Source organism: Macaca mulatta, chromosome 12, assembly GCF_049350105.2.
Source record: "Macaca mulatta isolate MMU2019108-1 chromosome 12, T2T-MMU8v2.0, whole genome shotgun sequence".
Lineage (NCBI taxonomy): Eukaryota > Metazoa > Chordata > Mammalia > Primates > Cercopithecidae > Macaca > Macaca mulatta.
Genome location: NC_133417.1, coordinates 19,530,227 through 19,548,476, shown reverse-complemented (window position 1 = coordinate 19,548,476; position 18,250 = coordinate 19,530,227). Strand labels below are relative to the sequence as shown.

The window sequence follows — 18,250 nt, the reverse complement described above, 5'->3', positions numbered from 1 at the left end:
AATGGTGCCAGAATTTCTTAATTGCTGGACAGGAAAATTTCCAAAACCCATTAAGGAAAAAAAATTCCTTTTTTCCAAGTAAGTCCCTTGATGATCTAAAATACACCTTGCTATGGAAATGAGATCAAGATGTTGACATTCTTTGGGCTAGGATATTACCTCCCCCTGCCTTGTTTTTCTGAAACAAAGTCTCTCTCTGTTGCCCAGGCTGGAGTGCAGTGGCGCGATCTCTGCTCACTGCAACCTCCGCCTCCCAGGTTCAAGCTACCAATCCCACCTCAGCCTCCCAAGTAGCTGGGATTACAAGCACGTGCCACCACACCCAGCTAATTTTTTTATTTCAGTAGAGATGGGGTTTCACCATGTTGGCCAGGCTGGTCTCAAACTCCTGACCTCAAGTGATCTGCCCACCTGAGCCTTCCAAAGTTCTGGGATTACAGGCATAAGCCACCATGCCTAGCTGGATATTACCCTTCAAAGAACTGGATGAGAACATATTAATGTGGCATTCTCCAGAAACATGAAGAGTCACTTAGATACTCCAAACAGAAACTTCCACAGTTTTCAGCAACTTAGATTTATGGTGTGTGAGTGAATGGGCTGAGCTGTACCATTTTCACTTTTTCTTGTTTCCGTGGTTAGTTCCCAGTATGCCAGTTGAATATGCCTTCCCAGTAGGCAGTTAAATAATGGGACAGTCTAAGGAAGCACAGTCACAGCCACGCCTGGAAGGCAGACACTAAGGATGGTAAAGGAGGCTGTCCCTGCTTTTCCCTAAGGATGCTCCACCTAGCCAAGGAGAAAGGTTGCAAAGTCAAACAGTCCTGTACTCAAACCTGGAACTTACTAGCTGTATGGCACTGGACAAGTCACATAATCTCGTTACTTTGCCTGAAAAATGGATATAATATCACGTACTCATTTACTGAGCACCAACACTGGCGGGCCCTTGGCGAGACTCTCAGATTACAAACAAGAACAAAGGTGGCCCACAGCCATATAAACAGATAGTTTCAACTGCACATAAGTATAATGATGGAGGAAGGCAGAGGATTATAAGCAAGAAGGCAGTCTATACGAATTAAATGAGATAATTTTGTAGAATTAAAAAATAATAAAAATTTGAGAACTAAATGAGATAATGGTACACAAAGAATCTGCATGGAGAAGGCACTCAGGGTAGATTCTGATTCCCCAAGACCGACCTGTGCCTCTAGAGCTATAAAGTATTCAGATCCTCTAGAGCTACAAAACGTCCCAAGATTCTGTCTTAGGGAGAAGTTGACCAATGAATGATTTAGTTGGCAGACTAAATATTACAGTGGTCAAAATGGTGTATGGTTAGTTAGTGTGCAGCATTAGGGAAAGTCCCTTCCTGCCCTTCCAGGGACATTGCACCTTCCCTGGCCCAGCTTCCTTTTCTTTCTTCTGGCTCCTACAGAAGCTTAGGGGGTTGTAGGGTGGAAGCATTTTTTGGACAGTCAGGCATTTTAGTTTTCTGTAAGTCACAGTAATAGATTCTTCTTCCCTGTAAAAATAAATGCTATGATGCAGTGAGAATATTAGACATCAACACCAAAATCACAGTGGTACTTCTTCCAGCACATTCAGGGAAGGGTGTTACCCTTTGGAAACAATGGCAGATGGAGGTACTCAGCCTAGAGTCTATGGACACTCATGAATTATGTATCTGGAAGCTTCTTCACATTCCTCTTTCTGCTGCTTTACAAGAACCATATTAAATTGAGTTACATACCTCAGGAACTCTGAGACACATGTTATGTTACACTCTTATAAGAAACTTGTGAACTTTACCAGTGAAAGAGAAGTCTGCACGTGTTTTTTTTAACCTCGTTTTTATATCCCAGTGCCTGTCAAGTTTCCAAGCACTCATACAAGGCAGGCTATTCGATTTATTCCTTGGTCACAAAATCATTTTTGCGCTTGCTCCTCCCCACAAATTATCCTGTCCCCTTTCTTCACAAAGCAAAAAAAAAAAAAAAAAAAATCCTGATCTCAGCCTAAGTGAGTTTTTCTCAGATACTACCAACAGCTTCCTTCCTGGGCATTCCTCAATCCCATCTCTACTTCCAAAGTATATTACTGAGACCCTGAAGGTGGCAGCATTGCCAGTGTCCAGTTTCAGCCCAATCTGTGGCAGTATGATTAAAAGACCAATAAGCAAACCATGGTGGACAACTCTAGAACGGCCCCATGATTCCCACCTGCTGATGTGCACACCTGCCTTTGTGTAACCCCTTTCCCTTGGGTGTGGATGGAAGCTGTGCCTTAGAATATGCCACAGAGGGGCCAGGCGCGGTGGCTCAAGCCTGTAATCCCAGCACTTTGGGAGGCCGAGACGGGCGGATCACGAGGTCAGGAGATCGAGACCATCCTGGCTAACCCGGTGAAACCCCGTCTCTACTAAAAAATACAAAAAACTAGCCAAGCGAGGTGGCAGGCGCCTGTAATCCCAGCTACTCAGGAGGCTGAGGCAGGAGAATGGTGTGAACCCAGGAGGCGGAGCTTGCAGTGAGCTGAGATCCGGCCATTGCACTCCAGCCTAGGCGACAGAGGGAGACTCCGTCTCAAAAAAAAAAAAAAAAGAATATGCCACAGAGAAGGGGCAGTCTTTTGATTACATATATATAATTATGTTAAATAAGTCTATAATGCCTGCCCTCAGGGAGAAGCCCTCCCTTGCTAGCTTTGATGAAGTAAGTGGCAATGTAGGGGAGGCTCATGTAACAAAGAACTACAGGTAGCCTCTAGCTAACGGCCAACAAAACTGGTGACCTCAGTGAGCCGGTTGCAGGGAACTGAAAGCTGCCAACAATCATGTAAGCCTGGAAGCAAATCCTTCCCCAGTAAAGCCTCAGATGAGACTGCAGCATTGTAAGAGTCACAGAGGGTGTTGCTAAGCTATGCCCAACTGCTGCCCCACAGAAACAGTGAGATAATAAATATGTGTTATTTTAAGTGTCTACATTTGTGGCAGTATTGCCACACAATAGCAGATAACCACACAAACAACGTGAGAATGAGAAAAGCAGCCCCTGACATCTGAAAGCTAGCCTTGTACTATTAGCAAGGCATTGATGTTGCTGGGAGGCTGGCTTGCACTCATAACCAGGTCTCGTTACAAAACATGAACAATTTCAAAGAACACCAATACCAGACAAGGTCACCCTATGACTATGAGTATGTCTGATGATGGATGAAAACATAAACATTGTCCGAATCACAAAAATGACCAAATATTCCCTATACTGGCTATCATGCATACATAGCTTTAACCTTGATTCATTTTCCCCATGTCTTAGAGATAAGATTTATTAAGATGCTCATTGACAGACTCACCCCTCCTTACAGCATCGAACACAAAGCAAAGCCCACTTCCTTGAACCCTCCTTCAAGTCACCTTATGTAAGTGCAAATCCTATACTAAGTCCTTTCTGACACCCTCTTACTGAAAGGCCCCATGATTCCCACTGGTATGTGTTCTCCCTCACTACAAGCAGCAATACACCCAACTTGTTCAACCAGATATGTTCCTGTTGAACACAACTAGGTCTTTGACTGGACAGTACTGACAAAACAAAAACAAAACAAGCAAATAACAAAAACACCATGCATAACTTTACCACAGAACTTGCACAAAATAGAAGTATAAACCAATAAAACAAGAAAGAGGCTATACTTAGTTTAGCTATAAGACATAAAAATAGAATTGAGTATCTCAAAATGAGTAGAAAGAAACTATCTGACAAACAGTAGTAGGATAAGTGGATATGAATAGGAAAACTAGGACAGATCCCCACTTTAGGCTAAAGAAGAATAAATTCTACATAGGTTAAAGAATTAAACATAATTAATAAAAGATCAGCTGACATGCATTAACTATTTTACCAGATCCATGGAAAAACAATGAACCTCTCATTTGGAAACAGGAACAACAACAACAACAAAAAGACTGACCAACTTAGGCACAAATTCCTTGTATATAATGAAAAACAATACAAAAGTAAAATAAAGTGCCTGAGGAATACTTGTATCACAGTGACAATATATTTAAATCTGAAATATAGACTTTATTTAAATTCACAAGGAACACATTACTCGAGTATAGTCTATAACAGACAATTGAGAGAAGAAAACAGAGTAAACAGTCCTGTATTTAAACCTAGAACTTATTAGTTAGATGGTACTGGATGAGTTCTCTGTGACCTGTACTTACACAGACGTATCTTCAATCCTCTCAGTGATCTACGGAGATACCACTTTATAGTTAACTACAGTAACAATTTAGACAAACCCAAAATCAAAGCTGGAAATACTGGAGGCATATGCTGGGAAGTCCCTTCACCACTGATAGTATTCTATGTAGTTATAACACATAGAGGGGGTCATAACCCGATTATCCAACACCTAGAAACTCTCTCAGCAGAAACCATCTGCTCACATTTCACACTATTATCCACAATGGCAAACAGAAACAGCTTAAAATTGTGTCTAACAAAAAAAAGTTTAATGAATTGTGCTGTATTAACACATAAATTATGTAATTATTAAAATAAATGGGAACTGCCAGCTGCAGCAGCTGAGACCTGTAATCCCAGCACTTTGGGAGGCTGAGGTGGGAGGATGGCTTGAATCTAGGAGTTCAACACCAGCCTGGGCAACATGACAAAACACCATCTCTACAAAAAATATAAGACTTAGCCAGGCATGGTGGTGTGCGCCTGTAGTCCCAGCTACTTGGGGGGCTGAGGTGGAAGGATCACCTGAGCCTGGGAGGCCAAGGCTAAAGTGATCGTACTACTGCACTCTGCCTGGGCAACAGAGTGAGATCCTATCTCAGGAAACACACACACACACCCACCCCCCCACATACACACTTAAAAAAATAAAAATAAACGGGAAGGCTAGAAAATATTTAGGATGTGATGTGACAAAACAAAAAAGAATGAAGACTACAAAAATGAAAATAAAGCTATCGATAGCTGAAGAGTTATAATGTGCCAGGCATTGTTTGAGGCATTTTGGTCATGTTTCATTTAATCTTCCCAATACCTGTCAGAAAAATATTATTTTCATTTTATAAAGCAGATACTAGGGCAAAGAGAGGTTAAATATATGGCCAAGGTCACACAGCTGGGAAATGGAAAAGGCAGATACGAACCAAGATATGACTTCAAATGGTGTGTTTTTAATCACTGCACTCACTCACTGTCCTACTTCTTTTAGACATATATGATGACTGCAACCAAGCACAACTATGAAGATCTGGGAACAAACACTGTAAAATAATATGCAAATGTAAAATAACTGCAATATGGGAATAGGATAAAAGGCAATGTAATTTTTAAAAACCATCAGCTTTAATGCTATATTACCTATCCAAAGAAAACGCAATTAACTAATGTTTGACACCTCCACTTCTCCAACAGAAGTTTAACTACAGTCATCTCTCAGTATACGTGGGGGATTGGTTCAAAAACCACCTGCATAGGCCAAAATCTGTGCATACTCAGCAGTCGGCTCTACAGAACCCACATATATGAAAAGTTGGCCCTCCATATACGCCAGTTTTGCATCCCATGAATACTGTAGTTTCCATACACATCTGGTTGGGGAAAACTCCACATGTAAGTGGACCCACACAGTCCAAACCTGTGTTGATCAGGAATCAACTGCATATATGTCCTCGGAAAAAATCTTGGCATTGCTTCCTGTCCAAATTACTCCTAATTTCACTCTTTTCTAGAAGAATGGAATGGAGGTAGAGAATGGTCCAAGATAAACAGATAAACCAGAATGTATCCATCAGAGTAGGACAGAGATCACTGGTCAAGGGTGAGGAAGAAAAAGCTTAGGAGATAAAGACACAGTGAGATCCAGAAGGAGACGTGCAAAATGCAGAGTAACTGGGGAAGTCAGGTGAGCTTCAGGAGTCCTAGGCAGGGGAGTGGGTGGAAAGAGAGATGCACTGCCAACCACAGGGGGCTCTGCCTGCCTGCTTTTGCTCTTACAATCATCAGAGCCCCTACGTGCTCCCTGTAGAAACAGCAGTGGGTGCTCTATCCAGTTGCTTTTTTTTTTTTTCCCCGAAAAACTGGGTTCAGCAATGCTATGTGGCAACATAAGGGTGGGTATAAACGCACACTCTTGCCATTCAGGTGTGTGTGCTGACAGGAAACCAAGACATTTTCTTCTCAGACAGTGAATTAATACTCTTTCCACAATTACATCTTCATTTGTACTTTTTGGATAACAAATACCCTTTTCTGGTCAAATTTCAGATGACACTTTGAGCAGTGTCATCCTTCCTAGATGGTAAATAGAAAGACAGGATACTGGATTCTATGAGATTGGACTGGAAAGCCCATGTTAAGAAGGACTTACTCGGGGGAGTGGGGAAAACAAACGAATCTCACCCCGAGACATTCCAAGCTGTTTTACTCACTCATATTCTGCTTGCACGAGGCTCCTTCAAGTCTCCTTCCCAGAGGTTCCCATGGATGGCAGCACTAGGCATTTAAAACAGTTTTCCAGAAGTCTTGGGGGTGTTATAGCTGATAACACCTCCAGATTACTGGGGGACACTTTTTCCCTGACTATAAAAATTTTATTTATTTTTTTTGAGACAGAGTCTCCCTCTGTCACCCAGGCTGGAGTGCAGTGGCACAATCTCGGCTCACTGCAACCTCTGCCTCCTGGGTTCAAGCGATTCTCTTGCCTCAGCCTCCTAAGCAGCTGGAATTACAGGCACCCACCACCATGCCCAGCTAATTTTTGTATTTTTAGTAGAGATGGGGTTTCACCATGTTGGGCAGGCTGGTCTTGAACTCCTGACCTCAGGTGATCCACCCGCCTAGGATTATAGGCATGAGCCACCATGTCCAGCCAGAAAGATTTTAGACATATTAAAGTTAACAGAGTTTAACTGAGCAAAGAATGATTCATGAATCCGGTAACTCCCCGAACCAGAGGGATTCTGGTGCTGTCATGTGGTCAGAGAGGAATTTATGGACAGGAAAAGGAAAATGGTCTGGGTGTGGTGACTCTCGCCTCTAATCCCAGCACTTTGGGAGGCCAAGGAGAGTGGATCATTTGAGCCCAGGAGTTCAAGATCAGCCTGGGCAATATGTTGAAACCCTGTCTCTACAAAAAAATACAAAAATTAGCCGGGTGTGGTGGTGTGCACCTATAGTTCTGGCTATATATCACCTGTGCAATCACTTCAGAAGAATATGTCGCAGAGAGTCAGGGCAGAGCTAATTTGTAGTAAAAGATTCTGAGAAAAGGAAAGCAAAGCTGGATGCTTCAACAGCCATCAACATTTTAGGACAGGGCTGGGGAAGGAGGGATGTGCAACAGTGTCCTGTAAATCTGATTTTACTGATACTACATCTCAGCCAGACCAGAATCAGTTATGTGCAAAATGATTAATCACCGTCTCCCTGAAATATTCAAGGTCCTCCTGCCTTTTCTTAGGATGGAAAAAATAAAAAAGGAAACTCTGAAATATGATTTCAGGCTTTTCTTCATTCTATACTCTTTTAATAAAAGTAGAAGAAAAAATTTTGCCTTGGATTTGGCTGAGTTATGGGGTTTATCTCCTAAGAGGCAAAGCTTCATTCCTCAGCCAAATCATCAAACTGAGCCCAAGTTATAAGAGGCCTGATAGAGAAGAAAAAATGCTCATCCCATACCCTCAGGCATGAATTTATCAAATGTGATAACTGCTCTGTGAGACAGGTTTTCTCTTTAAATTTACAGAAAAGTGGGCACTGCAGAACAAAATTAATTGAACTAACGGGTAAGTGCTGATAACCGGTTGTGCATGGTAAAGCCCAGTGCGTTTCTGACAATCGTGGCTGGTGAGTTACAAGAGAACACAGGGCACTGCTGGGCAGTGGGGTAGGGAAGTGGGAGAACAAAGCCATGGAGCACTATCTGGGGCACAGACTCCAGCTGGGCCCCAACCTACCTTCTCTGCATACTCGGACACAATCTGCTTGATCTCGGCAGAGCAGAGTCCCACGATCTGGCCCACGGAGCTTGCGGTGAGACGGCTCTGCAAGCACACGGAGGGGATGTTCTCAAGGCCAAGCCTTGTCTTCCACAGCAGTGGAAAATCTGAACACTCTATTATGGTAAAACGGATAATATTCCCAGGGGAAAAAATAATTTGGCTTTGCCACATATTACCACCAGGAAGGGAGGAAAGCAGCCTCAGGACAAACACGCAGCTACCTCCTGAATCACTGAGCAGACGGTGCTAGATCCTCCTCTGACCCTGGGCACCCCTGGAAAATGGTTCTTCCCTTCTATGTCCCACCCCAAGGTCTCACCTCCTGAGGGCCACCAAACAGCCTGCAGGGGATTTGGCAGGCTTAGGACATAGGGAATAGAGAAGAGCATGGGAAAGGACAAAGAATCTCAGAACTTTAAAATATCTCTTTATTACCACAGGTCTTCCCAGGCCTCAAAAAGAATGATCCTTTCAGGCAAGGCGCGGTGGCTCACGCCTGTAATCCCAGCACTTTGGGAGGCCGAGGTGGGTGGATCACAAGGTCAGGAGATTGAGACCATCCTGGCTAACACGGTGAAACCCCATGTTTCACATACAAATACAAAAAATTAGCCGGGCGTGGTGGCGGGCGCCTGTAGTCCCAGCTACTCGGGAGGCTGAGGCAGGAGAATGGCATGAACCTGGGAGGCAGAGCTGGCAGTAGGCCGAGATCGTGCCACTGCACTCCAGCCTGGCCAACAGAGCAAGACTCCGTCTCAAAAAAAAAAAAAAAGAATGGTTCTTCCACACTTGGCTATACCTTCTGGACAGGCTCTGGAAAGACCAACTATAATCTCAAAATCCTGCTTCCTACCTAGACAGTGGAGGAAGAAAGCAGAAGACAAGAGCTGCCTCAGCATGAGGCATAACTCGCAGGCCAGCTCCAGCTCTTCCACAGGGGCCCTGTGAACCTCCCAGCAGGAATATTCTGCTTTCACAAGGGTCCTTCAAGTCTCCCTCCTAGAGGTTCCCATGGATGACACACAAGACATTAAAAACTGATTACCAAAAGGAACTCCCCGGGGAGGAGGTACTGTGTGATGGTGACAGGGGGTTCTGGAGAAGGTGGGCTCTCTGGGAGAAGACCCCAGCAGAGCAGGCTGGTGCCAAGTCCCCATCCCCACACCTCCCCGACTCCCACTCACCTCCTCATTTGCCATGGCGGTCATCTTGGTCATCAGCGACTGAATACGCTGCTGAAAGAAGAATGGATGGGAGCAGCAGTGAGCGGTTCTGAACATGTAAGACAGAAGCAATATGCCTACATGGATCTTTGTGGTGATATCCAAGGGTGTCTTCCTTGATCTCGTCTTATGTGAGCCTCAAAGGCAGGTGATAAAAGGAAACTGGAAGGTGTGAAAGGCCTGCTCGCAGCAGCTGGCTGTGGGAGGTGCTGGCCATTTGGGAACGCTAGGGATAAGAGTACAATTTCTCCCAAAATGACTTACACAGAAACCTCAGAGGGCCTACATGGACCACACACCTCTTCAGCTGCTCGAAGCTCATCTTCCTCGTGGGCATCAGCTTTTTCTGTAGCTGACAGCCCTGCTGCAAGCGCCGTTTTCTTGTCCTCAGCCTGCAAGGGAAGATGTGAAAACAGCTGAGCACGGGAGTTGGAGACTTAGCAGAGAAAGCACAATACTGCCTAGAGGCATGAGTCTGTGAAAGAAACAAACCTGCAGAGCAGCACCACCCTGATAGAGTGGATACTCCAAAGGCCTGAACCTCCACTCAAGTACAGGGAGGGCAGGTTAAGCTTCAGGAACTGGTAAATGCCTGTTTCCATGTCCCAACTGCTCACCGATTAAATTCAGGCCACACACATTTGCCTGACCTGCCCTTCCACTTTGACTTGGCCTTCCCCATCCTTTAACACTTTCAAGCACAGATCACTACTAAAGGAGTGTTTCTTCAAACTGCCTGTTAAGACCAATTAGTGGGACATAAAAGTAATTTGGCAGGTACGACTAGCATCTGTATAAATTAACATAATGGAACATGCCAGAGTGCTTTGTAGTGAGGGGTTAAGTACTGCTTAGTGAAATTTTTGTTTTGGTGGTATTAGTGTGTGTGTTAATGAATCATGATGAAAAATTACACGTTTACTGCTCAGAGTAATCAAAACTGTTTGAATACCACTGGTCTGAAGGATGAAAACTGCCTTATCTAATGATCAAGCAGCATGCTCTGGACTCAGCCCCAGGCCTTAAATGAAGCACATGAAACTCAAGGCTGGATTAAGTGCTGCCTCCTCAATTACAGGCTATAGGTTTTAATTCTATCTCTGCCATTCACCAGCTGGGTGACCTCAGGCTTACCTCTGATCTCTGCATGTTAAGGACTTCTAGGGTCAAAAGAGAGGTGTGGTCTCAAATGCCCTTCTTGGACCATCCCGACTCTAGGATGCTTTTCTATAACGAGTCTATCACTGCCCATGGGAACACTCTGAGCTCCTAACTGCTTGGACACATCTACAGGGGATGAGACTTCTAATTCAAATGTGCCGTCTGACATAAAAATGACAGGACAAGCACAATTTGAATCCTATTTCAGGGACATTTCATGATTTTTCCAATCATAACCAAATCGCCCAGTCATATACAAAGACAATCTTTTCAGACTTAAATTACATATCAAATTAAATATACACATCAAACCCTTATTATATACCAGATAAAACATGATATACTGAAATCCAGAAAACACGCTGCTTTGCAGGAAATCATTACTCAGTTGGGTAAAAAAACACAAATGGGGACAAAATAAATAATGAGAAAATGAAAAAAGAAGATATCATTATCAGTACATGACTAAGTACCAATAACTAACCCTGATAATAATAATAGTTAATGTTTATTAAATGTTTACTATGTGTTGGCTCATTCTAAGTCCTTTACATTTCAATCTTCACAGTAATGCTGTGAGATAGGTACAATGATTATTATCCAAAGTCACTCCGTGAATGGAGGAGCTGGGGTCCTAAGTCAGCCAGTCTGGCTTTAGAACAGTGCTCTTAGCCACTGCTGGTGCCTGCAGTGACTGAGACAACAGTCACCACAGGAAGCAGAGGGGGAGCCTGGGGGAGATGTACAGTGGAGTGGGTGACAGGGGAATAGCAGGGGGAGTGTGTCCTGTTCAAGAAATCTGGGGATCAGGTGGAGAACGAAAAGAGGTTAATAACAGATCTTTTTAAGAGGCCACTGACCACTTTAGCTGACACTTTCTTATTTAGAAAGCAGTGGCTATGAGCTCAGGTTTGATGTCAAGATCTCTGGGTTCGGATTCTTATTTATTCACTTTAGAGTTATGTGATCTTGGACAAATCACCGAGCCTCTCTGAGCATTAGCTTTCTGACCTAAAAAGCAGAAATAAGTATTCTCCTCATACACCTGTTCAACGGAGTAAGTGAAAACATACAGAGTCCTTAACATAGAGCCTGGAACACAGAAAGGGTTTAGCAACATAACATCTATGTACCTGCCCTGCTGCTGACAATGAAGCATCATTAATAAACACATAAATTAACAGAAATCTTCGGGCAACTTTTGTGAAGTTAGAAAAGCCATCCTGACTTACCTGGCTCTTCCATGACTAGCTGTTTCCACAGAGGGCAGGCCTGTAATTCACAGCTGTGCTCTACCTAACATCCTGTTCACATCTGTCCAGAGTCTCTCACCTCAGATGAGGAGTGCTCTGGGAGCCCTGGCAGTGGACTTCATCTTCACAGTGTAAAGCTACTAGACCCCAGGTGACTGACCCTGGGCCACAACTTTCAATCACCCCTCATTTCCAGCCCCAGGATGAGACTGCTGCTTTGCTCCCCAATCTGCAGAGGTGGCAAGCTAGAAAAGCCACGACGGAGATGCAGGGGCCCAAGGCAGCTCACACATCCCTGCTATCCCAGCCTGTCCGGGGATCAGAGCCTGGGCAGCAGCAGCCCTGCCACATCCCCTTCCTGGGCTTCCCAGGAAGCTGCCCATCCTGTGAGTGTTAGAGGTGAAGGGAGTCACTTCCATCTCTCAAATATTCTCTCCTATTATCAATGTTTTTCTTACCTTCTCCGTTTTGCTCTGGCGGCTAAATCCGTATCTCCTGAAGACCACAAAAAAGGAGTTTAATTACTACTCAAAACATTACAATAAATCCAGTCAAATGCATTTTGGTTGACTTTTTACATGAAAAGCATCAAGAGAATGTATGCCATTTGGTGACTAGAGAAAATGTTACAAGTGCCTAAATTACAAACATATTCCACTGTCTTTTGAATACAAGGCCAGCCACCCTACTTGCTATGCAAATACTGTAATGTAAATTGGAACTCTCAGACAGTATAGAGTGCAACATTTTCCTTAAGTGCAATCATGACTTTTTGAATCAGGAACTGCATTTCAGAGCCACAGTTTAAGCTAAAAGCCTTAAAAATATCTATATAAACAAATGTAAATGTGTTTCCTTAAGCCAAACATGCGCTTTAATGGCTACTTCTGTAACTTAGAGTCTAGCACACTTTTTATTCTCAAACATAATCCAAGCATGATGCCAATAATGTATACTCACTTCACACAACCTTAAATTCAAAGAAACACACAAACCCAATTCAGTTTCAAGTAGTTTATTTTCTGGCTCTAATTAATCTATATTTTTTTTAAATGCAAGAATAACAATGCAAAAACCATTCAACCCCCAACAAAAGCAAAATGCAAACCACCCAGCCTCAGACACCTTTAAGTGATTTGTAAGAAAATAAAGTTAATACAAACATTTAAGGAGAACAAATTGAGCTGGGCGTGGTTGCTCACACCGGTAATCCCAGCACTTTGGGAAGCTGAGGCCGGCCTATCACCTGACCTCAGGAATTCGAGACCAGACTGGCCAACATGGTAAAACCCCATCTCTACTGAAAATACAAAAACTAGCCAGGCATAGTGGCACATGCCTGTCATCCCAGCTACTCGGGAGGCTGAAGCACCAGAATTGCTCAAACCCACGAGGCGGAGGTTGCAGTGAGCCGAGATCACACCACCGGACTCCAGCCTGGGTGACAGAGCAAGACTCTGTCTCAAAAACAAATAAATAAAAATAAAGAACAAACTAAAGGCTGCTCTCTGCCTCGCTTCTGCATGCCTCACTTCTGGGGTGTGTGCTCACCTGGTCTTGGTCCTCCAGCTTCACTCTCCACACTATTCCTGCCCATTCCTTGTCCAACTTCTGCATTGGCCTGATGTACATTTATCAATGGCAGGCCTCTTCCCTCAGGAGAAAACAGAACCTCCTCAGGAGCCTCATAAAGCCTCTCTTCCATGGCTCCGCCTAACAACTGTTTCACCTCACCACCAGCAGCACCTTCTGTGTTCCTATTACACTTACTACCTGAACAGAGAGCTCTGCACACACTAAGCTGCTCCCTTCTCTCCCCCGCTTCCCTGTTCAGCCTTCACCCCTCAGTTCTAAAGCCTCCTCCCCTGTGAAGCATCCCCCATGCACATGTGCTCAGCCTGGCCTGCCCATCCCTGCATCTGTTCATGCTCCTCTCACTTCCCAGATGGTGATTACGTGCAACTGCTACATATCTGTATCATTCTCCTGAGGGCAAAGATTCTACCTTCACATTTGGTTTTTCCAATATTCGCTGAACAAACTAAACATAAGTGAAAAAAATGTGAAAATCAAGAAGCCAAAAGTATCATCTAGCCTTGCAACAGATTGTCATATAACTGGGGAGACCAAAAACTCACTGCTGGGCAGTGTGCCCACCCTTTAGAAATAAACCTATAGGTCCAAAGTGTAGCAGACCAAGGTTAAATTCTGGCTATCCACACAAATTCTGTAAAGGACCTTATGGCAGATTCCGTGGACTGGCTTAATATCCAGTGCATCTTCCAGTACTGCAGAGGCTGGAAAAGAGACTATTTTCCATACTCCCTTGCACCTAGAGTTCTGAATACTATTAAGGTTCCACCAATCAGATGCATCTGCTAGAGTTTTGAATATGGAACAGTTAAAGGAGGAAAGAGGGAAGCATAAGGGATCCATTGTGTTGGTGTGGATCACAGTAGAAACAACCAGGTTCTGGGGCCAGCAGCTATCACAGTGGCTTCTTGGTTTTTCAGAACCCCCTAATTTGACAGAAGCAGCATGGTTTCCTTCCTTGTCAAACCGCTATAGCACCAGCTTCCTAATCCTACAGAGTGCGAGCTAGCTTCCTGATTTTGGAGGCAGAAGCAGCGTCCTGGAGTTCCAGTTCTAATGTGAAGCTTGAGAGCTGACCCTGGATCAGCCTAGTTCTCATCCGGCCCTGTAACCAATCCCTTCTGCTGAAACTAGTGGGAGAGTACTGTTTTCTCAACCAGGGAACCCTGAATAATACAAGGTCTTGCCCAAGTTTCCCACTCCTATAGAAGTGTCCTTGCATCTTGAGTGTTCATCCTTCCTGTTTTATGCCTTTGGTCTGTGGAGACTTTTAGGGCAGAAGACATAAGGTCCTTATCTAAGGCCCAGGGACTTCACAGATTTTCCAAATAAGGCAGTAAACAACCAAATCTGAGTGACTTGATTCCCAGGACAAATCTACTCCTTCTTAAAGACAGATTCTCTGGGAAGACTCTTCTAAGTAATCAAAACTACGTTAGCTCCACAGATGTGAGGTTCTGTGAGTGCGCTCATTGTATGGTGAACATAATTATCGGTCATGAGTAATCCTCTAAGCCTTTCTGTTGAGCTCCTGGAGAGGAAGAAATCTGCTTCATTCACTTTTTAAAAATATTTTAAAAACTGACTTATAATTCATATAATATAAAATTCACCATTTTAAAGTGTATTGCTCACTGGATTTTAGTGTATTCACTATGTTGTGCAATCATCGCCATTATGGAAATCAAGAGAAGTTCCATCACCTCAAAAAGAAACTCTGTTACTATTGGCAGTTAATCCCAAATATTCCCTATTCCCAGCCCTTGTCTACCACTGATCTACCTTCTGTAGATTTACCATAGGTAGATTTACCTACCTATGGATTTACCAATTCGGGAGATTTCATAGAAATGAAATCACATAGTATGTGGCCTTTTGTGTCTGGCTTCTTTGACTCATGAGAATATTTTCAAAGTTCATCCAGGTTGAAGCATGAATCACTACTTAATTCCATTTTATGGCTGAATAATATCCCATTATATGGGTAAGCCGCATTTTGTTTCATCAGCTGATAGATATCTGGGTTGTTTCTACTTTTTAGCAATTATGAATTGCTAAATTCATAATTGTGCAATATATTATGCAATATATTTATAGTGCTACTATAAATATTCATGTACAGTTTCATTCACTTCAGTATCCCCATTGCCTGGCAGTTCAGTGTCTGCCACATAGTAGGCGCTCAATCAATAGTTGCTGCATGAATGAAGAGTCCATGTGATTTTTCTAAAGGCCTCATCTATGTCACAAAGTAGTGAGGTTTCCATGACAGAGCTCTGTCCTTAACTGCCTATTAACTACTGCCTCCCTTTCCTCTTTTCCTGTCAGCCCTGCCCATTTCCCCCAAGTGCCAGCTCTGATCTGCAGTCCCACATGCTTCAATTTGCTCCTGCATTCCTCTTCTTTGGCTCTGACTCATCGATTCTTGCTACCTACACTGTTGGCACCAAAGAGCCCCTCCCATCATCCAGTTCACTTCTTCATACCTTAGACATAGGACCTGGTCTTTAAATCAAGGATGTACATTTAGAACAGCACAGTACAAAAGAAATATAAAGAGGGATATGCATACAATTTTTAAATTAGTAGGTTAGTAGGTTCACATGCCCAAGTTATTCCAAAGATAAACATTTTCCATTAACGAAATCAAGCACGAATCTTAAAATTTAAATTTAACTTAATTAAAATCAAAATTCTGTTTCTGAGCCACACTTGTTGAATTTCGATTGCTCAATAGCCACATATAGTTAGTGGCTACCATATGGGACACCACAATTCTAGAAAACAAACTAACTTTTAAGAACAATTACCTCAGGCCAAACAAAGACATTATCTGTTTGGAATACAAAACAAAATAGGGACATAAAAAGTCCTAAATACTAAGGACTGTGAATTCTGTTCTTTATTCATTTGACAACTTACTAAATACCTTTTATGAGCATGTCATAGGCCTTATCGTCATGGGAGATACAAACAGGTTGGGAGAGATACAACATATTTTATTTACTAACTACAGAATGAGTTGCCTTCTAGGCAACTCAAAGTTAGGCCTTGAATACCGAGGAACAGGCTAACTCCAGCATTCTGGAGGCTGTGCTCCAAACCTCCTCTTCCAAGTCAAATATACAGCACATAAAATGCATTTCCCCAGAGTAGCAGTTTCATAGCACGGTTAGGTGCTTAAGTTAGCCTCTCAAAATTGACTGAATCCATAATAAAATTGAAATATTACAGGTATGCAATTTTGTTAACATTCAAAATCAAAACTATGAGTCTTGTTTTCCTAACACCATTAACACTTAGAAAAATATACCCAAACATGCTTTTTAACATATAAACAGTCCTTAAGGCTTTCAGCATAGTTGAGGAGGCTCATAATTCACCTTTATTTAGGCAACTGAGAGTCAAAATAGGGGGAAGGAGATGGAATGCGGATCTAAAAGCCAAAAGGCACTGTGGTACATGTGTAAGGCTGATGAGTGACCTTCAACCCCAAGGAAGAAACACTGATTTCAGACCTTCTTGCTCTGGAAGTCAAAATACTTGCCCTCTGACAAGACGTAAGATAAGGTAGAAAACAGAAACACTGGCAGGGGGATCTGGACTCCTAAAGCAGTGATGCCACACTGTAATGGGGGGTGGGTGAGGAAGTCAGGAAGGCCGCAGTGTTAAAGGAAAAGGGAAAATGGAGCAAATTGAGTCCTGGGGCCAGCAGGGGGCCAGCCTTGTTTTACAGGGACTGGGGAGAAAAGGGCCAGAGGGTGAGACTTCCCATACATGTGCTAGAGGGAGGGCTAGTGTGAGGGGTAATAGGTGAAGGAGTCCAAGGGCTGTTGCCCCCAAATATGGCACCCTAATATGCTGAATAATTTGAATTAAAGGCACTTGAAGGTCAAATGTTAGAACACGGTTTTTTCTCTCATCTATATAAAGACTGGACCCATTAAAGAAGACACAAGTGTCTTCCATCCACTCCCTGAAATCTCATTATCTACCACAGAGCAAGAGACTGAAAATTAAATACCATACCTAGAACCCAAACCATGGTCTGTTTCCTGTCCCATTCAATTTCTAGACAGTCATTTATTAACCATCGTCTGATTCATTTCCCCAAAACATCATTTACTAACCCCCAAATTGGCATATTTCCCCACCTGCCTTTCCCCTGTGAAGAAGGATATATATGCATCTGGACATCACTGGGTTACTGGGTAGTCACACTTCTGTGGTTTTCTTCCATACAATAATAAATTATGTGTGCCATTTTCTCCTGTTAATCTGCCTTTTGTCAGTTCATTTTCGGTGAACCTTCAGAGGGTCAAGGGGACGCTCCCTCTTCACTCATACACAAACACACAAACACAAGGAGAATAGGAAGGGGAAATGGTCATATCTGAGGGCATATGAAAACTGAAAACTGTTGCTGCTAATAATGATGATTACAATAAGGAGAATGATGACAGCGGCTAGTGGTTAACATTTACTGAGTGTTTTCTACATTGAACAAACTGCTCAAAATTATATATATATATATATATATATATATATATATATATAGTCATACAATCCTCATTTAACGGGAAAGAGCTCCATGCAGTGGAGTGCTGAACAGAACCTAGAGGAAACAGACTGCCAGAAACGAAGGGAGAAGCCTTCCCAGGGAGGTGGAATAGAACACACACTTGCTGGGGCCTGTACATTTTATCTGATTTGCTCTGTGAGGTTTAATAACTGTTCTCTTCTTATTTAGTTTCAGACCAAAGAACAGACATGGCCAGTCTTTCTAAAACTCAGAGCCTAAAAATACACTCTCACTGAAGGCTCAAACAGTATTTGCAGACAACGAAAATGACATGCTTTTGGAGTTCAAGGAACTTTAGCTGAAGTACCAGTCTGAGCCTCTTACTAGTTTATGACCTTAAGCAAGTCATTTTTTAACCTTTCTGAATATTGTCATTATTAGTCTCAAAGAGGAGAATGAG

General features: G+C 43.0%; 1 protein-coding gene across 8 annotated transcripts in view; it reads right to left on the bottom strand.

Moving 5' to 3' along the window:
* Positions 1-18,250, bottom strand: part of CCDC93 (coiled-coil domain containing 93) — a 90,727-nt gene that overhangs the window by 42,657 nt on the left and 29,820 nt on the right. For 4 of the 8 annotated variants that reach the window (XM_077956861.1, XM_077956863.1, XM_015109942.3 and 1 more), the window contains 4 exons: positions 12,134-12,170; positions 9,561-9,653; positions 9,223-9,273; positions 7,994-8,080 (listed from right to left, as the gene is read on the bottom strand). In XM_077956861.1, the coding sequence (XP_077812987.1) occupies positions 7,994-8,080; positions 9,223-9,273; positions 9,561-9,653; positions 12,134-12,170 (268 nt within the window). The remainder of the gene's footprint in view (positions 1-7,993; positions 8,081-9,222; positions 9,274-9,560; positions 9,654-12,133; positions 12,171-18,250) is intronic. The other 4 variants (XM_077956862.1, XM_077956864.1, XM_028830644.2 and 1 more) reach the window with 1 other exon arrangement.